This window comes from Pseudorca crassidens, chromosome 6, assembly GCF_039906515.1.
Source record: "Pseudorca crassidens isolate mPseCra1 chromosome 6, mPseCra1.hap1, whole genome shotgun sequence".
NCBI classification, from domain to species: Eukaryota; Metazoa; Chordata; class Mammalia; order Artiodactyla; family Delphinidae; genus Pseudorca; species Pseudorca crassidens.
The window spans coordinates 66,272,927-66,300,173 of NC_090301.1; the positions used below are offsets into that span (position 1 = coordinate 66,272,927).

General features: G+C 34.3%; 1 protein-coding gene and 1 non-coding gene across 7 annotated transcripts in view; one reads left to right on the top strand and one right to left on the bottom strand.

The window, feature by feature from the left end:
* Positions 1 to 27,247, bottom strand: part of SCN2A (sodium voltage-gated channel alpha subunit 2) — a 149,231-nt gene that overhangs the window by 12,574 nt on the left and 109,410 nt on the right. For all 6 annotated transcript variants that reach the window (XM_067741688.1, XM_067741685.1, XM_067741684.1 and 3 more), the window contains 6 exons: positions 18,194 to 18,314; positions 9,723 to 9,877; positions 7,960 to 8,133; positions 4,119 to 4,241; positions 2,840 to 3,121; positions 1,488 to 1,541 (listed from right to left, as the gene is read on the bottom strand). In XM_067741688.1, the coding sequence (XP_067597789.1) occupies positions 1,488 to 1,541; positions 2,840 to 3,121; positions 4,119 to 4,241; positions 7,960 to 8,133; positions 9,723 to 9,877; positions 18,194 to 18,314 (909 nt within the window). The remainder of the gene's footprint in view (positions 1 to 1,487; positions 1,542 to 2,839; positions 3,122 to 4,118; positions 4,242 to 7,959; positions 8,134 to 9,722; positions 9,878 to 18,193; positions 18,315 to 27,247) is intronic.
* On the top strand, positions 10,755 to 10,860 carry LOC137226899 (U6 spliceosomal RNA). The gene has a single exon (XR_010944591.1). It is a non-coding gene; the product is annotated as a U6 spliceosomal RNA (small nuclear RNA).

Here is a 27,247-nt window from a genome sequence, read left to right on the forward strand (position 1 = left end):
AATGAATAATGTTGGTAATACTCAACTTTTTTAAAGGAATATTTATCCATTTCCCCCCAATCAGCATACTAGAGTTCTTGCTGCTGTTTATTCTTAGCAGCACTTGGTACTGTCAAACTTTTTAATATTGCCAATCAGGAAGGTTTGTAGGTAATATCTAATTTTGGTTTAAATTTGCATTTCTCTATTAACTAATGAGAGTAAGAGTGAATAACCTGTCATAATTATAGTGGCCAATTGGACTCCATCTTTTGTGAAGTGCTTGAATGCTGAGGGGTTACATAGCAGATAGTGTATGCTAGGTTATTAAGGAAGAAACTGAAAGCAAGTTGTGTGTCATGTAGGTTATTGATGAGAAAGGTGGAGAGAATTTTAAATGAATTAATCAAATAGGTAGGAAACCACTGCAAAAAATGAGGTAATGTAAGAAAGCCAGCACAGTGAGTGGTAATACATAATAAATTGTAACTATTATTCAAAAAAACCCATAACTGGGATTCCTGACAGTAATAGATACAATGCAGGGTGTTAAGCGCTTTCATTCTTTTTTTTTTTTTTTAAATAAGGTGAAAAAAAAATCAGGAATTCTTTCTAAGTTACCACCTGGTTTTTGGTGTCAGGGATATAATATTTTGAGCTTAATTACTATACTCTGGCAATATATCAGAAGCCAATCTCTTTTTCAAAATGTGATTTCCTCCCTTATTGTTAGTGAGAAATTAATGGAGATTATACAAAAAATTTCAAAAGTGCTGATGTGTATAAGGTAGATTATGAAAGCCCCTTTTTCTACCACAAAAATCTCACTTCCCAGAGAGAAACACCATTAGGATTTTTTTTTTTTTTTTTTTTTTTTTTTTTTTTTGCGGTACGCAGGCCTCTCACATTGCGAAGCACAGACTCCGGATGCGCAGGCTCAGCAGCCATGGCTCACGGGCCCAGCCGCTCCGCGGCATGTGGGATCTTCCCAGACTGGGGCACAAACCCATGTCCCCTGCATCAGCAGGCGGACTCTCAACCACTGCGCCACCAGGGAAGCCCAGGATTTTTTTTATATGTTTATTTTGCTTTCTGTTTGCTTTTTTCACCACTAGTCAGATCCTTCCTATCAGAGGAAAGATCAAAAGCTGGAAGAAATCTGTGACAGATGAAGAAAGTGCCTGTGCAGGCTTTTAATTCATGGCCAGAACTATCAGAACCAAAAATAAGATGTCTCATTTTACAAATAGAGTCAACAAATTTTTAAGTGCCAGGCACCATGCTAGATACTAGGAAAGATATGTTAAAAGATTCACAGTGAGTAGAGAAATACATTTAAATCAAATTTTGGAAAGTGTAATATAAGGTTGAATATTTTATTTTTCTAATATAGATGTAATCTATAAATTTACCTATGATTTCACTTTATTGACAATATCACTAAATAACAACACTTCAGAAATATTCACTGGATCAAATTAAACAATTTTCTCTCTAAACAGACTTACATTTCGTGAATCAACAGCTGCATACATGATATCCATCCATCCCTTAAATGTGGCCTGTAAAAAAAGTCACATCATTTAATTTTTTCCCTCACAAATTATAATTCTAGAAAAGAGATTAAATATCAGATTGATTGACCAAGATTCATTCAAAACGGGTATATAAAATAGTTTTGAATTAATATTTAAACTCTTTGGGCAAAGTTTTATAACATATGCATTGAAAACTCTTCCTTTGCATTCTTCTATAACATCTTTTTATGCAACTTTAACATCTATAATGAAATCATGATGGATTACAACTATATGCTATCATAAAAGCAATTATCAATAACTTTTGACTCTGCTGTATCTAAAGAATATAACATGAAATAATTTCACGTATATAGTACTACCTTCAGACAAATGAAAACATATGCTGTGTTGTTTGATCTTAATGCTTTCTTTTCTGCTCATCCCTTTCTAAGTGGTATTATCACTAACCATCAATCATGATGGTTTGTTCTTGAAACTCTCCTCAGTATTGCTAAATATACTATTTTGAGGCAGTTATTCTATAAAAAGCAGCATTATAATCTGAAGCAAACATTATATTTAATTGCAATTTACTTTTTAAAATATTTTGGTTTTGTGTGTTTGTGTGGGCATAGTAATCCTGAAGACAAGTCTTGTACATTTTTTTTCAGTTCCTTAGTGCTACAGGACCCTGCAATATTTACCTAGTGTTGGGTATTGTGTAGGTGGATCATCTCAGGGAGCATGTGGACATGACTTAGAGTGGTCAGTTGAGAAGTTGAATGGATATTTATGAAATTATAGCAGACATAGTAGACTTGATAGGAAGGTTTTCATTTGCAAGAGAGCAATCTCCCTATCTGAAAGCATTCAAGCAGCAGGAAGGAAGAGGGGAATCAAGGTAGAGTTCCTGTGAGGGTACATTTGGTTACGGTGTTGGTGAAGGTTGGGCGGGTGGAGACTTGGCGAGGGTTTAGAGACTGTCTGGTACCTGAGAAGGAGGACAGAAATCTACCACGCCTCTCCCCACCACCTTTCCAACCCCACCCTCAGGCCACTGCCTCTACTTTGCTCAGATTAGGGATGGGGGAAAACAGTAGGAACCTACACAGAAATCTCAGTAACAAAGACCTGTGCTGGGAACCTAAGGCTTAGTCTGAGAGACTATAAACTTTGTAGAGCTGTCCAGTTTTCAACATGGCACAGAAAAGACAGTTCGGCCATGACTGAGGAAGAATCTAGGCAAATGGGCTTGAGGAAGTATGTATTTGCAAGCACTGAGAAGAATTTTGGACTCCTTTTCATAATACATCACAGTGAATAATAAGGTGGTTACTTACTACTTGAAGTAGAGAAAGATACCCGAGTCCCACATTATCAAAATTGACTTTCACGTTCTTCCACCGGGCAGTTTGGTTGCTCTCTATGAGGGCCTTACACTCACTGTAGTTGTTGACCACGCTGACATCAAACATTTCTCCAGTGGTGTAGTTAATACAGTGATAAAACTTGCCAGCAAAAAGATTCACTCCCATGATACTGAATATTAACCAAAAGATCAGACAAACCAGAAGTACATTCATTATGGATGGAATGGCTCCTAAAAGAGCATTGACAACAACCTGGCACAGAAATGAGATGGAAAAAGAAGTGAAGAGAGTCAGATCTATGGAAGGACTAGGAATTTAGGTCATTATATATGCAAACTTGATATAGAAAATATGAAAATCATTCTAGTACTGAAAGTTTGATTCTCTTTTTAAAAAATTAAAACAGCTACTTCAAAAACAGTAGATTTTAAATTGGTAAAGTGAAAAGAATTTAAGAGCTAGCCATTCCTTTCTATGCAATCATGTGCATACAAACATAGGAGCACACACACCTACACACATCATCTGCTTCTGGTTGTTTTTGCAACATTCAGAGAAAGTCCTAAGTAACTATTTTAAAATATCACAAAAAAAAGCATCTAAAAGTTCTTTTTTGAATAGCTAAATGTAGGGAGACAGGGCATCACCATTTCCTCAGTGCTGAGGGTATGTGGTCTCAGGTTTTGTGCCCCAGGGGATGACAAATGGCAGCACAAATTCCTCTGAGTTCTTTTGTACCACCTTTCTAAATGAGTGTTAGATTTCCACAGCTGACCTACTTTTTAGCCATCTCAGCCTTCGTTTGAAAGCTAAAAGGCCAGATTTGAACTTTAAAAGGCTCAAAATACATCATATGGAACAGGGAAGAAAAATGATGAGGAACGATGTGGTGGTTTCAAATTACAGTGAGTGGGATTTTGTGCACGTTTATAAATGGAAGGAATATAACTAATCTTGACTCACATCAGAAGCCTATACAACATGCTAGAAATTTCCCACAGAGTGAACAAATCTAATTAGAAGCAATCTAATTGTTTCTAATTAGAAGCAACCATTCAGGCATTATGTTCTGTGAGTGCCTCCAACAATGTCAAGTTTATGGATGTCTGGCAAATATTACTGATTGATTGGCTATGTGAGTCTGAATGTAGAAGACACAAATTCAGCATGGATTTGTCATGTCTAAGGTTCAAAGCAGCAGTTTGTTCTCAATTCTAATTCCAACAAATTCTAAAGCATTTGGTCTTACCCTCATTCCTTCAAACCGGGATAAGGCTCTCAATGGCCTCAGAGCTCTTAGTGTTCTGAGGGATTTGATGGCACCAAGTTCTGAGTAACCCAAAGCATTTGCAGTTAAGCTAACCAATGAGACCTATACAGAAAAAGCAACACAGTTTTCTCATTTACAAATAAAAATGCTTATACAATTCAACCTTGCTCTATGTAATAAACCAGTAGTTCTCAAACTTTAGTATCAGAATCACCTGGACAGCTTGCTGTAAACACAAATCGCTGGCCAAGGTTTGAGGTAGGGCCTGAGAATTTGCATTTCTTCGAGTTCCCAGGTGAGGCTAATGATACTGGCCTGTGAGCCACACTTTGAAAACCACTGCTATAAACTTATGAAAAAGAAGAAGCTATATGTGTTTTTTTTCAAGATTCTTGACAAGAAAATTTTTAAAAATTAAATGTAAAGCAAGAAAAAGAATGACACCGAAATGAAATTTTCATCTATAGATCTGTAAAACTTTATCATTCCTCATATTACTGAGCAGACCTGAAAGAGAAATTAAAACTTAGTACAAGTATGCAAGTAAACTACGCAAACCACTATTGACTCTGAATATAAACACATTCAGAAAGATCTAGGTTTCTAAACAGTGTCTTAGTCTTCCTGTAAATGTCAGTGTGAGGGCATAAGATCATTAATTAGGGAAAATTAAAATAATTCATTAAAAAAATGTTGAGATTTTAGTATAACTAATTAGAAATTGTCAGAAAAATGTTTTCTTTAGTCATTTACACAGATGACAAATGCAGTTGATAGAAGTTCTAAAATCTCAGCTAAAAAGGAAAAGAACAACTGCCATAGGTGGCACAGAAATGTCTGATTTCCTTTGAAAATACATAGAAAACTCATTAAAGCCATATAAACTAAAAAAAGATATTTTCTCCTAAAGTGCACCTGAATTTCAAAAGTAGAAAACTGAAAACAGATGTGTAATATAGGTTTTAAGAATATGGTGTTAGTGTATATTTAAAAAATACATTTTTTAAGAAAAATAAGTGAAGCACAGAGAAAATTTTTACAACAAAACTTGACTTATTCGAACTAATTTTGCACATGTCCTCTGAGATAGAAAAACCTTTAAATTTAGAAAAAATTAATCTATAAAAATTTCTGAGGTGGTTTTTATATTTTTCCTAAAATCTAAACTTTTAGACTTTGTAAGTCTCCTCTTCACAGATAACTGAAAAATAGTTACTGAATTATCATTTGTTGTGAAGATCTTCTACATATAAAACAAGAGGACCTATAGTACTTTATCTTCTCTAAAGACAAAATGAAAAAGAGATAGGCATAAATTAAAGGAGGAAAGATAAAAGTTAGACATAAGAAAAAAAATTCTGAACCGGGGCAGTATTTATTGGCTAAAGAAGTAGTAAAATATTCAAATTTACATGTCTTGTGTAGCTGAATATGAAAAGGAGATACCTGTAGACCCTCTTCTCTTTTTTTTTTTTTTGCGGTACGCGGGCCTCTCACTGTTGTGGCCTCTCCCATTGTGGAGCACAGGCTCTGGATGCGCAGGCTCAGCGGCCATGGCTCACGGGCCTAGCCGCTCCGCAGCATGTGGAATCCTCCCCGACTGGGGCACGAACCCGTGTCCCCTGCATCGGCAGGCGGACTCTCAACCACTGCGCCACCTGGGAAGCTCCCTCTTCTCTTTTTGATCTTTATTGGTCTTTGGCCTGTAAATAGTAATCTCCTTCTATTCCATCACTGACACCTCCACCAAATTTCTCTCCCTGAAAGAGCGAGCTTTTCTTGTCACTTTCCATAGACAATTCTTTAGTGGCTTCATTACTAAATCATAAATCTAAATCTCTTTGTATGGCATCTCAGGTCCTTCAACCTCTTCTCCAAATTACCTTTCTTACCTTATCATCCAATTACAGAACGCTTTCCCTCACTTGTTTTGTGAACAAGCCCTGCTTGGCATGCATCAGTGTCTTTAAGACTTTGGTGTCCTTCCCCTCATCTGTACCTGCTGACATGTCATCCCTCAAAAGCCAGCTCACACTGCCCTGGCCTCATGAAGCCTTTGCTCCTTCCTCAGTGAAGCAGATAGCACTTTTAATATAGATGTCATCTTCTCGCTGTATACTGTCTGTCCTCACTAGTTGTCTGTAAGCTCCCATAGGCCCAGAAAAATGGCATTCATATTTGTCTCTTCCATAACAAAATAGATGCTCAATAAATATATTTGACATAAAGCAAAGTATGGATTAGTTTAATGCATTATAATAATAGTTTTCTTAAATCTAAGAAGGTAAATATCAGGGTATGCTAGGTAATATGAGTAGCAGCTTATAGACTTCAACTAGATTTCTCTTAAGAATTTCTTCATATTTAGGTAGTGTTGACTTAATGCCTTTATTATCACATAGATATATTAAATGCCAGATATTTTTATTAAAAATCATAACCACATACAGAAAATAAAGAAAAGTATCATCCATAATCTCATTATACAAATAAAATAACTGGTACTGTCTTGGTATATTTTTCCTTTGTTTGTAATGTCCACACAGATGTGGTTTTAAGTATTAGTTATTGTCTTATTTCATTGCCAGTAAACTTTTGATATAATTCTTCATGTAGCTCTATATGTTATTTAAGAATAGATTTGCTTTAGGCAGATTCAAGGGAAAAAAGATATTTTTGTCTCTTAAATTCAAAGAATTCTCTTTGTCTCTTACAAATTTTTTCCTCTGTTTGGTGATCAGAAAACTCCTACTAAATTAAAAGTTGATATATTTTTCACCTGAAGTTGTAAAAAATAATTTTCTCCATGAAAGGGTCCGTTTTTTTCTTTGCTAGCAACATATGTAAATTTTATATTTCAAAATACATCTTTAATTGCCAAGGAATTATTATAATCAACAGAATATTATCTTTAAAGTACACTACTTAACACATTGTGCTTTCCTGAAAATTCCAGAGCCCTCCTCCTCCCTTAGCTCTGAGCATCACCCATCCCCTCCCCGCAGGTGTTCTGTCCCCTATTCTCACTGGCTCGCCTAGTCTTTTCTAGACAAAAGGCCTTTAAGTTCCTTTCTAGTCTTTCAAAATGGACTATTAATTTAAAAGGAGTTTAAGAAGTAAATCTCCAAAACTAAATGAAAGTGATTTAATTTTTTTTTTTTTAGTTAAGATATTATATGCATTAAAAAAGGTGAGATCTTCCTCAGAATTTTCCCTCAAAAATCAGGGAATAACCTCATATTCATATTTTTAAAGCTTCATATTCTGATACTGCATCTTTATTTTCAACACCATCGTGGTTTCACTAAACTTTTAAATAATTGGTCCAATAGCCAATCTGTTTCTGCCATCATACAAATCAAGAAGTGTCTCTTGCTATTTGGACTTTCAAATTTTTTGGAATTAGTAATCCACCTGTGGGACAAACACTTTGCAACAGGCTCTGGTGATGATGAATATAGTAACATCAAAGATGCCCTTGAAGAATTTAAATACAGTTATTGTATGAAATGTGAGAGTGATAAAAGCAAAACTTCTATGGTAATATATTATTTTGTATAACTTGGAATCTTAAATATTAATTTAAACTAAATCAATACATACAATAAGTTCCATTTGACTGTTTCATCTCTGAAAGTATATACATTTAAACCAGCAAAAAAATTGTTTTGGGGCATTTTCTTATTGGGAAGATGGGAACCATCATTTATATTTGGGGCCATGCAGTACTTACTGAGTGCCTTTTATATGCCAGGCACCATTGCTAGCACATATCATTCACATGCCAACAGAATGAATCAAGAATGTGCAGAATACTCACATCGACAATCAGGAAATCTAGCCAGCACCAGGCATTGGTAAAATACACTTGAAAGCCGTATGCAACCCACTTGAGAAGCATTTCCAGGATGAATATATAAGTGAAAACTTTGTCAGCATATTCTAACATGGTCTTAATGGTTTTTCGCTGTTCAATATATATATCTTCAAAGGCCTGTAAGTGAAAAAGCTTCACTGAATTTCATTTTCATAAACTGTCTCTAATTGGTATTTTATTAGAGAAAAACATGCTGCAAGCCTGTTCTCAGGTGCTTAAGGGTGGAACACTTTGTGCTTCCCAGAGCTGCACTTTGCTTTATAGTTATCTATATGCAAATGACTGTTGACTGAGCATTTATCAACCAATTAATTCAAATAATTTTTAAATTTTGGTATCAGGGTACCCCAAAAGAGCTTAAAATTTTTGAGACATTGCCAGCTGCTTCTCTCTACAGCAGGAGGCAGAAAATCATCTGCAAGCAGATCTGCTTTGTTCAGTGCAGAGTTGTGGACTGTAGCCTTTCAGTAATGCAAATGTAAGGCAAGGAGCCCCCTTAGCCTGGGAAAGGGGAATGGATTATGATCTCTAGCTTTCTCCTCTATCTCTCTTGCTCAATCTGGGCATGTGTGTGGTGTATATCTAGAACCTCCTTATTTTGCAGAGCTCTTTGGAAAGGGAGGGGGAATTCATTTGCCGGAGTCCCTAGGCCTTCTGGAATGAAAAGAGCATTTATCTAATTCAGTCCTCTTACAAGAAAAACTATCAGGGTAACCTGGTGGTCTGGATCAAGGAGAAAGGAGAATTTTTTTTTTTTTTGGAGAAAAGGGGGATCTGGGCTTGTAAGTGGGGCTCAATACAAGGGCCTAAATGCTTTTCAACTCTATCTATAGCTGAAGCTAGAAGCCCCTCAGAAGCCAGCCTTTGTGCATGTTGGTGCATTTTGGTGATCTCTGACTGGGTGTAATTGATAACAGTGAGCTGCTACAGCAAGGGCACTAGTCACCGACAAGATGTCACAGTTCCCTCTCTACTTGGCATTAAAACACAGAGCTGACCTTCTTTGCTCCAAGTACATGACAGGCTGCAGAATCCTTAATCAAATCAGAGGTGGGCTTTGAGGCCTCCAGATATAATGCCATGATCCTCCTACTAAAATCAACTCACCAAACACTAGCAACTAATAGAAAAATAAACAAATAAAAGAAAGGTAACCACATTTACATTAACAAATGGAAAACGGGACACACTGTTTTCATTATATTAATCAATATTTTGACCAAATTGACCATTCTGTGGAATGAAATCAGATATAAAATAAGTTTGTAATGCTTTCACTTTGCTACTCATTGGTAATTAAGTTAGTTTACTATTTGCCATTCAATGTGATTGGCACTAGTGAATCAGCATGAACAAGACAGGTGGGTTTTATGTAGCAATGGAGCTTATGTTAAACAGTTTGATATTTAGCTGATAATCCCATATCATGTCTACATACTCATTCTTAACAGGAACTGGTTCTGATGACTAAAAAAAAGATCCTTCCTTAAATATTCACAAAAAATCATACTGATCTAAATTTGATTCAGTTTGAGGCCTATTCCAGAACAATGAAAATTGCTCTTTAAGTACTGTGCTAAAAATATCATACAATGTCTCTCATATTCACAAACACCTTGCTGTAAAAACATGTAAGAGGAGGTTCATTAAGGGGAAAGGTGAAGGATTTCAGGTAAAAGTAAAAGAGCAAATCATATTTCACCTACCAGTGCCCCACTGCTGAGTAGAATCATGAAGACAATGAAGGTTTCAAACCAGTTATGCTCCACTATCTTATAGCAAGTTTTTCTCAAGTTCCACCAGAGTTTCCCTTTGCCTTCTTCTATGCTTATCTGACAACACTTAAACTTCCGCACACAGTCTAAAATATGTCAAAGTAAATGAAGAAAAAAATTACTCTTTGATTATGTATATTTGTGCTGGTGTGAGATTCATCTACATTATTACCTGATATATTGTAAATAACTAGTTGTTAATATGGCTTTCACTTGTAGAAATAGAAATCATCTATACTTTTTTTACTCATTCATTCAACATTTTTTAGTGTTTATGGGACTATTATAATGAATTATATTGCATTATAAAAACATATTATAGAACAACAGAAAGAAGTAAAATCACCAAAAGTTGATATTTCCATCCTATCCTTATCCTATGAGTATGATTCCACTCATATACAGACTTTATATATATTTGATTTCTAATTAGTTAACTTAATGGTATAATATAAACATTTCCCTTTTTGTTACAAGTAAATAGAATTTTGAAAGGTTTCACATGCTTCTCTAAATAAGATTACCAGACATAAACAAAATTTATATAAAGATTCCACTATTATTGAATATTTTTTTGTATTTTATTTATTTTTTATACAGTAGGTTCTTATTAGTTATCCATTTTGTACATATTAGTGTACATATGTCAATCCCAGTCTCCCAAGTCATCAAACCACCTATTATTGAATATTTATGTTTCTTTAACTCTAGCTATTATCAGCAATAATGTAATAGACACCTTTGCAGTCTACTATATCAAAGGCTTGTCAACAAATATTTATTGAATAACTGTTTATTCAAGGAATTATATTGGACAAATTATAAAACTAGAATGTGTGAAACACAGCCTTGTTCTAAAAAGAATGTGTATTTTGAGTAGGGGAGATTTGCCCACAGATATTACAGTTATAGAAAGCAAAATAGGTATTGTGAGAGTTTACTAGCAGATTAATTTCTAATACTGCGCTCACTTTGGCAACACATATAAAACACTGGAATGATACAGAGAAGATTAGCATGGCCCCTGCACAAGGATGACAGGCAAATTCATGAAGTGTTCCATATTTTTTACAAGGGAATCCCCATAAGGTTAACAGCTGATCTTTCAGCAGAAACTCTGCAAGCCAGAAGGGAGTGGCAGGACATATTGAAAGTGATGAAAAGGAAAAACATACAACCAAGATTACTCTACCCAGCAAGGATATCATTCAGATTCAACGGAGAAATTAAAACCGTTAGAGACAAGCAAAAGCTAAGAGAATTCAGCACCATGACACCAGCTTTACAACAAATGCTAAAGGAACTTCTCTAGGCAAGAAACACAAGAGAAGGATAAGACCTACAATAATAAACCCCCAAAATTAAGAAAATGGTAATAGGAACATACATATTGATAATTACCTTAAATGTAAATGGATTAAATGCTCCCACCAAAAGACACAGACTGGCTGAATGGATACAAAAATAAAACCCGTATATATTCTGTCTACAAGAGACCCACCTCAGACCTAGGGACACATACAGACTGAAAGTGAGGGGATGGAAAAAGATATTCCATGCAAATGGAAATCAAAAGAAAGCTGGAGTAGTAATTCTCATATTAGACAAAATACACTTTAAAACAAAGACTATTACAAGAGACAAAGAAGGACACTACATAATGATCAAGGGATCAATCCAAGAAGAAGATATAACAATTGAAAATATTTATGCACCCAACATAGGAGCACCTCAATACATAAGGCAAATACTAACAGCCATAAGAAGGGACATCGGCAGTAACACAATCATAGTAGGGGACTTTAACACCCCACTTTCACCTATGGACAGATCATCCAAAATGAAAATAAATAAGGAAACACAAGCTTTAAATGATACATTAAACAAGATGGACTTAATTGATATTTATAGGACATTCCATCAAAAATCAACAGAATACACTTTCTTCTCAAGTGCTTATGGAACATTCTTCAGGATAGATCATATCTTGGGTCACAAATCAAGCCTTGGTAAATTTAAGAAAACTGAAATCTTATCAAGTATCTTTTCCGACCACAACGCTATGAGACTAGATATCAGTCACTGGAAAAAATCTGTAAAAAATACAAACACATGGAGGCTAAACAATATGCTACTAAATAACCAAGAGATCACTGAAGAAATCAAAGGGGAAATAAAAAAATACCTAGAAACAAATCACAATGAAAACCCGATGACCCAAAATCTATGGGATGCAGCAAAAGAAGTTCTAAGAGGAAGTTTATAGCAATACGATCCTACCTCAAGAAACAAGAAAAATCTCAAATAAACAACCTAACCTTACACCTAAAGCAATTAGACAAAGAAGAACAAAAAACCCCAAAGTTAGCACAAGGAAAGAAATCGTAAAGATCAGATCAGAAATAAATGAAAAAGAAATGAAGGAAACGATAGCAAAGATCAATAAAACTCAAGGATGGTTCCTTGAGAAGATAAACAAAATCAACAAACCATTAGCCAGAATCATCAAGAATAAAAGGGAGAAGACTCAATAGAATTAGAAATGAAAAAGAAGAAGTAACAACTGACACTGCAGAAATACAAAGGATCATGAGAGATTACTACAAGCAACTATATGCCAATAAAATGGACAACCTGGAAGAACTGGACAAATTCTTAGAAAAGCACAACATTCTGAGACTGAACCAGGAAGAAGCAGAAAATATAAACAGACAAATCACAAGCACTGAAACTGAAACTGTGATTAAAAATCTTCCAACAAACAAAAGCCCAGGACCAGATGGCTTCAGAGGCGAATTCTATCAAACATTAAGAGAAGAGCTAACATGTATCCTTCTCAAACTCTTCCAAAATATAGCAGAGGGAGGAACACTCCCAAACACATTCTACAAGGCCAGCATCACCCTGATACCGAAACCAGATAAAGATGTCACAAAGAAAGAAAACTACAGGCCAATACCACTGGTGAATATAGATGCAAAAATCCTCAATAAAATACTAGCAAACAGACTCCAACAGCACATTAAAAGGATCATACAACATGATCAAGTGGGGTTTATCCCAGGAATGCAAGGATTCCTCAATATACACTAATCAATCAATGTGATAAACCATATTAACGAATTGAATGAGAAAAACCACATGATCATCTCAATAGATGCAGAAAAAGCTTTTGACAAAATTCAACACCCATTTATGACAAAAACCCTCCAGAAAGTAGGCATAGCGGGAACTTACCTCAACATAATAAAGGCCATATATGACAAACCCACAGCCAACATCGTTCTCAATGGTGAAAAGCTGAAACCATTTCCACTAAGATCAGGAACAAGACAAGGTTGCCCACTCTCACCACTGTTATTCAACATAGTTTTGGAAGTTTTCAAACAGCAATCAGAGAGGAAAAAGAAATAAAAGGAATCCAAAACGTTAAAGAAGAAGTAAAACTGTCCCTGTTTGCAGATGACATGATCCCATACATAGAGAATCCTAAACATGCTACCAGAAAACTACTAGAGCGAATCAATGAATTTGGTAAAGTAGCAGGATACAAAATTAATGCACAGAAATCTCTTGCATTCCTATACACTAATGATGAAAAATCTGAAAGAGAAATTATGGAAACACTTGCATTTACCATTGCAACAAAAAGAATAAAATACCTAGGAATAAACCTACCTAAGGAGACAAAAGACCTGTATGTAGGAAACTATAAGACGCTGATGAAAGAAAATAAAGATGATACAAATAGATGGAGAGATATACCATGTTCTTGGATTGGAAGAATCAATATTGTGAAAATGACTATTCTACCCAAAGCAATCTACAGATTCAATGCAATCCCTATCACACTACCAATGGCATTTTCCACAGAACTAGAACAAAAAGTTTCACAATTTGTATGGGAAAACAAAAGACCCCAAATAGCAAAAGCAATCTTATGAAAGAAAAACAGAGCTGGAGGAATCAGGTTCCCTGACTTCAAACTATACTACAAAGCTACAATAATCAAGACAGTATGGTACTGGCGAAAAAAAAAAAAACAGAAATATAGATCAATGGAACAGGATAGAAAGCCCAGAAATTAACCCATGCACATATGGTCACCTTACCTTTGATAAAGGAGGCAAGAATATACAATGGAGAAACAACAGCCTCTTCAATAAGTGGTGCTGGGAAAACTGGACAGCTACATGTCAAAGAATGAAATTAGAACACTTCCTAACACCATGTGCAAAAATAAACTCAAAATGGATTAAAGACCTAAATCTAAGGCCAGACACTATAAAACTCTTAGAGGAAAACATAGGCAGAACACTCTATGACATAAATCACAGCAAGATCCTTTTTGACCTACCTCCTAGAGAAATGGAAATAAAAACAAAAATAATCAAATGGGACCTAATGAAACTTAAAAGCTTTTGCACAGCAAAGGAAACCATAAACAAGACAAAAAAACAACCCTCAGAATGGGAGAAGATATTTGCAAATGAATCAATGGAAAAAGGATTAATCTCCAAAATATATAAACAGCTCATGCAGCTCAATATCAAAAAAACAAAGAATCCAATCCAAAAATGGGCAGAAGACCTAAATAGACATTTCTCCAAAGAAGATATACAGATTGTCAACCAACACATGAAAGGATGCTCAACATCAGTAATCATTAGAGAAATGCAAATCAAAACTTCAATAAGGTATCACCTCACACTGGTCAGAATGACCATCATCAAAAAATCTACAAACAATAAATTCTGGAGAGGGTATGGAGAAAAGGGAACACTCCTGCACTGTTGGTAGGAATGTAAATTGATACAGCCACTATGGAGAACAGTATGGAGGGTCCTTAAATAACTAAAAATAGAACTACCATACAACCCAGCAATCCCACTACTGGGCATATACCCTGAGAAAACCATAATTCAAAAAAAGTCATGTACCACAATGTTCATCGCATCTCTATTTACAATAGCCAGGATATGGAAGCAACCTAAGTGTCCATCGACAGATGAATGGGTAAAGAAGATGTGGCACATATATATATAATGGAATATTACTCAGCCATAAAAAGAAATGAAATTGAGTTATTTGTAGTGAGGTGGACAGACCTAGAATCTGTCATACACAGTGAAGTAACTCAGAAAGAGAAAAACAAATACTGTATTGTAACATATATAGAGAGAGAGTCTAAAACAAAAAAAGTTCTGAAGAACTTAGGGGCAGGACGGGAATAAAGATGCACATGTAGAGAACAGACTTGAGGACACGGGGAGGGGGAAGGGTTAGCTGGGATGAAGTAAGAGAATGGCATGCACATATATACACTACCAAATGTAAAACAGACAGCTAGTGGGGAGAAGATGCATAGCGCAGGGAGCTCAGTTTGGTGCTTTGTGACCACCTAGAGGGGTGGGATAGGGAGGTTGGGAGGGAGACGCAAGAGGGAGGAGATATGGGGATATATGTATACGTATAGGTGATTCACTTTGTTATAGAGCAGAAACTAACACACCATTGTAAAACAATTATACTCCAATAAAGATGTTAAAAAATAAATTTCTAATACTGAGCTTTACAGAAAAAGTGGACTTGGGGATAGACTTTGAAGGATGTGTAAGAATCAGGTCTAGTACATGGAGCTGTAAAGGAATGCAGAAAAAGTGATATTAATAAACCTTGGTGATAGAAAAGTCTAGAAATTGTATGAAGCAGAGAATTGGGAGTCAAGACTAGAAAAGACACTTGAAAGCCAATCTCAAAAGGACTCGAATGATTCAGTTAGAGAACTTAGATTTTATGTGCTATATAATGGGGAAAACATTGAAGGATTTATTTGGGAGTTATGGAGATTTACCTGATAAGAATACTGATTTAGAATGATCTTTACCTGCACAAGGCAGTGGATGACTAGAAGAGAGAAGATGGAAAAGGAGTCCAGAGTCTATGAGATTCAATCAACTTAACATTAAAGAAAGTGAAAGCAAGGGTAATGCTAGTGATAGTGGTCAGGAATCAAAAGATACTGCTGAGTTGACAGGACCTGGCAGCACACAGTATATTGGGGAGCTGGGGTGTGAGAGAGGAGTCATGACATAGAGTTTTAACCATGACAGAGAGCTCTCCTTCAATGAATAGAAAAATGGAAACCTCATTTTGAAGGAGCTTAATATTTTAATGCATAAATATTTAACAGATGCTACTTTATAATGTCAGCCAGATCATATCCTTTGTTTCATGAAAATTTAATGAAGTCCACTTAAATGTTATTAGTTTCTCAAGAAAGAAAGAAATAGCATTGTATTTCTTGTTTCTTTGAGGCAAGATCTTTCTCACGTTTCTGACTCCCAAAGGATTAAGAAGAATTACATGCCCTGAAAATATTTGTTGTAATGAATTAAATGGAACTGGATTTAAGGGGGTTTTTTTCCCCTAAAGAGGATATGGGATGAAAAAACACTGTTTAACATAAAAAGACCAACATTAGTGGGAAGGATAAATGCCAAATTTGGGATACTGATTCACTTCTGAGAGAAAACCAAGGGAATGGGATACTGAAAGGGTACAAAAGGGGCCAAATCTGTATCTGTTTTATTCCTAAATAAAAAGTCTGAAGCAAATATTACAAAAATATTCAAATTGTTAAAGTTGGTTGGTGGGTGTCTATGTATTATTTTTGTTTTCTATAATGTTATGTTGGTGACATTTCATACTTAAATGCTTTTTTTTAACTTCACAAAAGACAAATGCTGATACTACCATAAATATTATTATGCATATATTGTGACCCTAAAAATAAGCTAATGGTCTGGGAAGGAGTAATAACTAATGCTACAGAAATTATTTTTGTGATATACCACTTAAATGTTTTGTGAAGTCATAATTTTTTCATAATCAACGTCACTGAAATGTGTGCAGAATTTTGGAGGAAATAGTGAAGAAAAGTGGCTTCCCTCATAACTTATGCTGAACAAATAGCTCTTTCTCTGAAATAATTTAAAAATTGACAATTAATATATAAATATTTGTTTTCTCCAATGCATTTAAGTCCAAAAGCAATAGGTGTATGCAACATAATCATCTGCAAAAGCCTTGAATCTATTGACCTCAATTTTGATTTCTAACTTTGTATAATCACATATTTTTAAAGTTAGCTTAAGTCTAAATTAAAACTGCTTTAACGTTCTTAAATAAAATGAAAATGAATGAAACACTTTTAGAATTAGTTGTAATTAAATAGCATTACTACAGTCATTGTTATTACAATAAACTTTTGCTTAAGCAATTACTTTTGAATCTGGGTCTAAGACATAGTATGAATTGTTAAATAGCTGTTAACTAAAAAAATGAGTTAAGAATGAAGTGATTCCTAGGGCTTTAGAGAAAAAGTTCTGTACCTACAATAGTGATTTATATAAGAAATATAAGGAATTTCATACTCTGTAATATTGCACTAATTTTTTACGCCTCTTTGTATGTAGCGCATTCCCACATTGAATCTGGATTGGTGACTGCTTTGGTGAACAGGACAGAAGCAAACCTGATGTAAGTGGAGGATTAAGTGCTTGGCATTTAGGCTTCCTCTCCTGCTCCTTTGCTTTCGCTATGAGAACAAGCCTGGGCCAGTGTGTGGATGGAGCTGAGTCAGGCAGCAGTCTCATCTAAGAACTCAGCCGTATGACTAATCTTAACCAAGATCAGCAAAACCACCTAGCCAGCCATGGGCTTGTGAGCAAAAATATACGTTTTTTTGTTATATGATAAGAAGTTCTGGGTGGTTTGATACACAACATTATTGTTCAAGAGATAACTGATGCATACCTCAAATAACATAATTTTAGTTTTCTTCACAAAATCCTCTTAGTATTACTCCAATGGCATGAAGCCCGGTATTATATGGCTCAGTATATTTTGGCATTTCATTATCTACAATCTAGTATCATTCAGAGCTAATAAAAAATATTTGACCTTGACAGATACAGGTAATTGTTATTCATGGACAGTTTGAAATATACATTAATCAATTCATACCCATTATGACCTGACAAAACAGTAAACAATAAATTACTTCTTTGATTTAAAATTTTTTTTTTTAAAGCTAAAGAGAGAGATGTATGATTTGGCTTTCTCTCCTATCAAAGATTCTAGAAGGCCACCAAAAAACCCAGACAGTTAACAGCATTTCTTAAAGTTGAACAGGATTCACAAAAATAGAATATCTGATTACATAAATTAAATCTTACCTTTTCAAAAATCATCTGTGTTTTGATATAGAAAAAGCAACGAACAGACAAGTAAAGGAACAGTTGCTGGATAGATATGGACGATTAGAGCGAGCCCGGGAGGGAGAGAATAGATGGCTAGATCAGAGAAGTCTAATGAGCATACACACATTGTTTCCTCACCTTCCGTAAAACAGGCTTCAGGTTCCAGAGATTCTTCAGGTTCAACCTCAGGTTGTTCTCCCTCAGCGGGAGCTCCTATGTCAACAGTGCTGCCTTCAGATGAACTAGTTGCATTTAGCTTCTGAAAATCAATTCCACAGAAAAGCTTTTAAAATATTTTCTTTAATCTACAATATAAAAATTTCAAGGGCGTGCCCTTAAGTCTTCTGTATTCATTTCCTTGATCTGTAATTTAAGAATATCTTAAACATAATGCCAGTCCGCTTTAGTAGAAGTGGGGGTCACAAGATTAGATACAGCACCACAAAATTTTTTCCTTTAAAAATATGGTGCTAACAACTTAAATAATTTTTGATTAAGCTCCTGCATAGACAGAGATTCTGAAATAAAATCATACAGAGAGCTTACATAAGCTGCCAGAGTAGTATTGTGGTCTGTGATCTTGCTTTTGTAAATTAGTTTGCAAATGGTCTAGTTTGTTTTATTCTAAAATTGTGACCCAACCAACAAAAGCTGTATGAGTGTATTTTCATGTCAAATGCAGAAAAGATTTGATCAGATGCACATAAACAGCAACAATCTAAATTTACCCACTTTTCATTGACATGAAAACATATACCACTTGTTGTTATTAAATATATTCTATAGTTTTCTAATTCTGAAGAGAGCAGCACATTGTTAGCTTTATAGCAAGAGCTGATATTTTGCATTCTCTTTGGCCAATGCACTCCTGTGTTTCATTGTGCATTTGGAAACTACTTGTTACTCTGGCACTCTTACCTCTCCGGTTAATAAAGGCAGAAATGAATCTTTGGTTGTTGTTTTGTTTTCCTTTAGGTTAAATCAAATACCACCAAAAGAAAAATATAATAGAAAGAAGTTGTTTTAAATCTTGAAATACAACAAACTTTAGCCAGGTCAGGTCGTTCATGGGATCAGTATAAATGAAGGGATCCAGTCTTTAACCTGGTCTTCAAATGCTGCAGGAATGACACAGGGCCAGGTATGAGTGCCACATGGAATCAGAGTAGTTTGGGCCACAGCATTCTCGGACCTGTTACAATGTTATTACCATTAGTGCATAACATTAGGAAATGGCTGAGCTGATAGGAGCTACTTTATAGAGGGGATGAGGTAAGCATATGATAAAATGCACATTGAAATATGTTGAACCCACTCTAAAATAGATGTTGTAGTCAGTACTGGAAACATTATATTTGGGCTAAGGATTCTATGGATTTCCGGAGGAAGCTGGTTCCTTTATTTCCTGAAAATAATTTTCTTTATATAAAATATTTCCTTGGCATAGTGGTGCTGATAAAGTAAAAATATTTATATAAGCTATAGGTAAGATTGAAAATGCTTTTGTGTGTGTAATTTAACAGTACCAATGATAGAAGCATAAATATATATGTATCCTCAATTAGAACTCGTTCAGGATTATTTTTAAATCTAACCAAACTACTTAAATCAAGGATTATATATTATAAGGTGCCTGAAGTTTGTTGATTTCTTTTTCTACTCACCAAGTATATCACAATACTAGACACTCAATTATAATATCTTTACTGTTAAAATTTGAATATATTTTGTTTTAAATGAAATATTATATGACTTTTTCTCATTTCCTGTCCTTGATCTTTTGATTAGACTCTTTCTTTGATAAGTGTAGCTGTGTTTATAAATATGTAATTGACTAAGAAATGGCTAAATTAACCTATCAGTCCCATCCATCTGATTCACATAAAGCTGTTACACATTAGGGACCTGAAAATACTGATCTTATCATTTACTGGATATTGAAACATGACATAGGTAATCAGAATAAGTGAAGCTTGGTCATATATAATCTAACTACAAACAGCCCACAATAACAAATGGAAAACATTCCTTTTAGGAAAAAGGATAACACTGCAATTACAGATTGGGGGATGACCTGGGGGTAAATGAGAATCCTTATTCAGGGTGCTCCACATTGGCAAATGACTGCATCAGAGCCTGCATCAGTGCTGGCTATATTACACGTCAGGTACTCAACAATTTTTAAAAAATGAATGAATGAATGAACTTCTTCATAACAGAATGAAGGCTAGTCCTTGACAGTGATTGGGAGAAGTCACCAGACAACACATTCCAGGGAATCTTGGTTCAAAAGTTTCCAGAGGATCTCTGTAACATCAACTACAATGCCTTTCATTTAGTGCAGTGCCTTAGTACTGACATAGAGTTAATAGATATCTTTTTAATTGAAGCCAAACATTTATATATTTAAAGGTCAAATCATTACTTTTTCAAACGTACAACATAAAAGTATTCTGCTTTTCTAGAAGATGTATCTCACCAGACAATCTTTCAAAGCAAAGATCATGCTTTTGCCACCTCTGCATCCCTAGCACCCATCACAATGTTTGTGTTTAATAGATGTTTATTGGGTAAATGAATGAATGACCAATGCATGCACTATTTTATTCTACCACTAACTACTTCTAACACCTCCTATCTAATACTTACTTTTACATTCAATGGAATTCATATAATATTCTCATGTAAGTACAGAGAAACACAAATCCTTCAAGATTCTAAATTGTGTAGGTAATGACCAACAACCCTTAGAATCTGAAGTGCTGTCTAAACATCAGGCTTCCAATTAACCAGACCTATGATGAAACTACGAAGTAAACTGTACTTTAACTCTGGAGTCAGGAAAACTAAAACTGACTCATTTTGACAATGTTTTTCCTGTTTCTACTCTATGTACATGGATCTACAATCCCAGCAAAGAATGAAACCTCTCTAAGGAAAGGCAATATCTCATCCTCCTCCATCTTTTCCCTGATGTGGAACAGCACAGGATCTACCTGTCACATTTATTACTTGAATAACTTTATTTGGTTTACAAATAAAAAATCTAGGGTACACATTAATCCTCAACACCAACCAATCCAGTGTCTAGTTAGAGAAGAAAATGTGGCTTTAATCATCTTGTCAAAAGTCATACCGAGTCAGTAGCTGGACTCTAGGTCTTCTGTACCCCACTTTGCTAGGATTCCCTAGAGAATTTCTTTGATGATCCATAAGTTAAGCCAATCTTTATCAATTTAAAACATTTAGTAGATGTGATATGTAATTAAACATCGTAGGTTCAAGATAGTGTTGGGATACTGTTGATTCCCATGTTTCATGACCATGAACTTAGTATTGGTTTCTTATATTCATATCTTTATATGTATTAATGTAGAATGAAGCTAAACATATGTTGGGATATTTTATAAACAAAAGTTTACTTTAAACAATAAGCCTGAGATATAGGCAAGAAATTCTGATTTATAAAATCTTTCTTGATAACATCAATTCAATGACTTCCTTAAAATCACATAAGAGGCAAATATCATAATATCATAAAATATGTTGACGAAAACAGTTAAAATGTATAAAGAGCCAATAAAAACCAAATGAATCAAATTAAGAATATAAAACTCTTCAGCTTCAGATAAGGTCATAATTATGATTAATTTTAACTACAGTGCAAATTCACCAATTAGAATTATCAAATACACATCATTTTATGGAATTATTAGTACTCATATACTTAAAAGAAGAATTTTCAAATAAAGATTATTTGTAAATTCTTCAATCTAGGCACCATTCACTGTAAAATGCCACATGAGTAAGAGACCAATATATTAACTACTTAGAAATAGAACCAGTTTTTTATTTTCAAGTTCTATTCTTCCCTTTGGTAAAATTTAGATTTTTAGGTTCCTTTTTTATTATTTGTGCTTATTTGCTGGAAGACAAGTGGACTGAATGATGTTGTTAGAACAGCCCTTCCTTACTCAACCTTTAAGAAAATATGGATGTTCCCTCAATGTCAGGATAGTCAAGAGATCAAACAGGAATAACAAACTGTTATTTGCTATGCGTGGCATTGACAATCATTTATTTTCAGATGAAAATATTAGCTGAACTTTTTTTTTTAGTGAAAACTTCATGTTACAGGGCTCTTACTATTGAAAATCTGCTGGATTCCTCTAAGTGCTGGGGAATTATAATCATAGGAGTTAAACAGGGCAGAATCATATTTTGCTTAATGATGTAATAAATAAATTTCAAGACACACAGTATTTCACTTCACGTTTTTAAACATTATACTTCTAACTTTTACTTTCCAAACTATTGTTAAACATCTACATGCCAGACTCATAGTCCTTCTTTCAGAAAGTAAAAGTATTTTTGAAAATAATTAATCACAACAGAAAAAGGGAGGGAAAACATCACTTCTTGTTAAGTTTTTCAAAGGCACACTTTTTTTTCTCATTATGAAGTTAAGATATATTTTTGAGAAAACGTAATTAGTAAATATTGTATATATTTTGGGGAAAATGTATATTCTTAACTTAGTCAATAAAAGAAATTGGAATTTTTTTAAAAAAGAGATAATTCAAATATAGATTAAATCAAATATTCCATATCTAACTATTTTGGTCACCACAAATGGCAATCTTTTGTTCCACATGGATCCTAATCTGTACTTAAAGAACTCTAGGTCATTTTACATGAAAAATCTTAACATCGAAACAATGCAAGTGATGGTTATGCTTACTTTGGAATAGGCCTAAGGCCAAAGTGATACATTAATATTAGAAAGGAACTGCTCTTCTTAATAAGGAAGAAGGCAAAATCAAAACTACCATTATCATCATACTATATTATCAGATAATCATTTTTGTCTCTATAATAGATACATTATAAAATTCTATAATCCATAAATAGCAGGGTCTTAAATATGTCTTGGGATGGCAAAAGGAACCCTTATGTCGTGCTGACCTACCCCTCAGCATATTAACAGTGCCCCAAAGACACATGTTTGGTCAATTTTGTTCTTACATTAAGGATATTTAGAGCTTTTTTTATCCTTTAATCACTATCCCATTGGAAAACTTTCCCTTGAAGACTACACATTCTCCAGTATAAAATTATAGATGGGTTTCTATTGAAACCACTCTACCAATGCTTACCCAAACCGTCTCTACACATCCTTCTCTCCCTTCCTACCCCTTGTGTTGGAATTCAGTATACTACTCTTTTAGGGAGCAATGTTTTCTGGCCAGAGACATATTCAAGGAAGTTGGAAAGTGTAATAATGTGAGGGTGAGAATAAATGAAGTCACTTGCATCAGTTCTACTTAGTTTGTGTTCCACCACACTTACTCCAGCTAAATCTCTTAAATACTGGTAGATGATATTCCTGATTGTCACTTTCCCTCATACACCTCTCTACACAGGAACTTGGAAAATGATACTCAGAGAATAAGAAAACTAACTTACCTCTTTCTAAGAAACTAGGAAAAACAAGCCATTATCCTAAGGAGTCAAATCTCACACTTTTCTGAAGAATTAACATATAATAGGAAAAAATAATTCTCTCTAGTCCCTGTGTATATGTTTTTAGTATGTATCTGTGTTTAGTTGTGAGCATTTTTTACCTTGGGTCTCACTTTATATGACCAATGATATTGGTTTCATTCCTCCAATATAAGGCATTATCTTTCATGAATGTAGAGTGCCAGTGACTGAATATTTTGTTCTAAGATATAAAAGAATGTTCCCAAAATGACATGATTATTGCTCCTTCCAAAGAGGCAAATATGCTTATGTTAGGGTTGTTTTATGATTTTAATGGTAGAAGGAGAGGAAACTGCATCTAAGTGACAAAACATTTAATTAACATTTCTTGAAAATAACTAAGTTGGGTTGAGCAATTTGGTTAACATATTTTAGCACAAAACTGTGATTTCAACATCAGGAAATGAAAGGTCCTCCAAATGGAGCCCATAGAAAGGTGTTACATTCACTGCCTTAGTTGCGTGACTAGGAGGTCCCTTCATTTAATAAACACGAAAGGAGCAAAAGCTCACACTGATTCTCTTCCTATATGAATTTGCAGTGCATGATATATTTAAATAATATTCTTCAAGAGAAAGTTTCCCAGCAGGTCTGGATGAAATAAAAGAGAGACAAAAACACCAAGTACAGAGGAGCAACACGATGAAGAAAGTGGATTCCAGATCTCTTTTCAGAATGAATATACCACCTATAACACTTATTTCCTTCCTTCCTTCCTTCCTTCCTTCCTTCCTTGCTTCCTTCCTTTCTTTTGGTGTATAAAATGTATTTCCTTTTCTTTCATTCTCAAGAGTTTTAGGGGTAAATATCAACAGATTCTCCAAGGGAATTGTATTCTAAATACAAAGAACTTTTGGTAAATTGCTAAATAGGGAGATGGCATTTTCTCTGAAATGAAGCAGATAAAAATTGTACCCATGCTGGTAGCAGCCAAAACATAACATTCCAATTCATTTACATTCTAATCACATTAAAACATCCTTTAGGAAGTTTGCACATGAATAAGGGATTGCTTTAATTTGCAGATTACCCTTCAGAAAAATTTAATATGACACTGAACAAAAAAATACCAACAAAGTACACTCATTGGGGCTTTGTTTATTTAAGGAAAGGGCAGGGGAGAGAAAGCTTTCTGCAAGAGTTTTTCAAAGAGTATCTTATATTTCTCCTTTTAGACCCTTAGCACGTTCAAAACTCTGTAATGTTAAATGGTAACTAAATAATTCATAAAGGCATGCACTTTTACTTTTCACTGAATGTAATTTCTATAAAAATCTATGTAAGAAAATTAGCAGCTAACTCATTTTTTTAAAAAAGTTAGGGTTGCCAGACTTGCCTGACCATGCTTTATGACTCAGCATAAGAGCAGCTGTGCATGTTTTTATTTTACTGCCAATGGATGGGCAAGGAATGTAGCTGAGTAACATGCAGGCCAGTCAAAATTCATTTAGAAACTAATTATATTTATATATGTACAACTTGCTTAGGTAACCTGGATAAAAGTGGTGGCACGAGCCTCTGGCTGGTTAAAAAACACCAGAGCTGCATTCTTGATGGCTCCAGCTTGATTTTACCCCTGTGAGAAGTAAGAACGGTAAGCAGTGAAGGTCACCATATTGCACTAGTAAATTTCACTTTGAAAAATAATCATTGCGGCTTCAACATTATTAAAACTCTATAAGAAAAATCAATCATTCAAAATCACAAAGTATGAAAGGAATTACATTATATATAGTCAAAATAACATGAGTTAAAACATATAATTAAGATATGAATTTAAAATAATATACTCTAGAGAATCTACAGAAAGCTGTCAAAGAATCACACAAATTTGGCAAAGATAAAATAGAAGAGGATTTAGTTCAAACACCTAAACAACCTCTGGGTCCACTTGGTTAGTCTGCCCTATAAAAAGGAATTCATTAGGCATTCCAAAAATTAAAAGGTGCTCCGTTTTTTTCCTTTAATTTTTCAAATCATTTAGAAAAGAATGTCAATTAGCCTTATTCCATTTATTACTACTCCACATGTGATATTTAACAGCACAATCCAAACCTACCAGTTAAGAAAATGACCAGACAAAACTAACTTTAAGGCAGAACACTAAAAAGATATCTGAGGTGGGAATATTTTCAATTCTTGAATAATTATGTCAGTTCTCTTTTGTTTTCTAGTATAGAGTTACAAGGTAAAATACCAAAAAATTAAAACATGCACATAGTCCCTTCCTAGACTATTGCTCTAATCCTTTATTTGTCAGTGAGCTTATATTTAGGAAGTCTGATATAAAGCCATAATTAAAAATTTCACCAAATAATAAATTTTAGCACACAAGTAACAATCACTATGATGGGAAAGTATTGAAAGGACTCTACAGCTAAAGCAATAAAATAATTCTGTCTACTTTCAACTGGCAGATCAGTTCTCTGCCTCCAATTCCAAAGTACTGACTTCACATATATTACTTTGGAGTACCTAACTCAAACAGAAAACAGATGAAAAAGCTCAATGGTAACAAGAGAAACTGGGAAGAGTTTGGATTTTTCCTTCTATAAGTCCCACCTTAACTAGATAATTCTCTAATGTCAAACACAATGGTTTGAGATGAGGCAAAATACATGCTCCTTTGGAGAAGTCTGAGGCTTTAAAATTTCTGAAAATTAGGAAGACTGGATGATGAGTTAACCATACCTCAAAAGATCCTCAGCCGGAAGTTTAAATTGACTGATGGCTTCAACATTTGATTCTCCATAATTCATTCTTAGTTAATATATTTTTTACTAGCTAAAAATAAAAATTGACTTCTGTACTGTAAGGGAGATATTTGCTATTAGGTATAATGTCAAAATAATGAGAGGGGAATATATATTAAAATTTAATGACCAAATTCCATCTTCCAAATGCTGACTTTAGTTTCTAGTAATATACAATGCCAGAAGTTAGTCCCCACCCTTTCAGCATAGCCCAATCAAATATGCTTATTATCCAACATTTTATTAACTAGATCTTAAGATATTAGTCAGTTTTAAAATAATGATCTTATTAGTGAACAATTGAGTTCAACTAATTATAGCAATTATTTGTCCAAGGCTATAAGGTTTTAAAATTTTCCCCTTTAATCTCATCTGTTATTTTGTGAAACTAGTAGCTATGGCCTTGTTACCTATATGCTAATTTTAGTACCTATATTTAAACTTTCTCTGAATTTCACATTTAACATCTACTTCTATGTAATCACTGAATTAGCAATACTACCTATCTTACAAACAAGAACAAATGGAAATAGCGTCTTCTTCAGTAATCTTATAGAATAAATATAGTAATACTGATTGAAATATCTAAGGTTCCTTTCTTAGAAATATATTTTTGCTCATAATTTTATTAACTGATCCCTAATTTTTGTGACTTTGTTGCACTACTTAAACTGTACCCTTCAGCATCTCAAACTCCCCCAAATCATCTTTCTTAGGATGAGAATAATAATAGAGGTATTTTTGTTCCCTGCCAATCACTTCAAATGACAAAAAAAGAATGAATCTTTTTGTTTTTCATTGTTATTTTTATTTGTTTATGCAAGCTTTAATTGTTGGGAATTCTGTCTTCATTTTTGTGTAGTTAAACATCAAGGTTTTAATTCCTTCTCTTTAT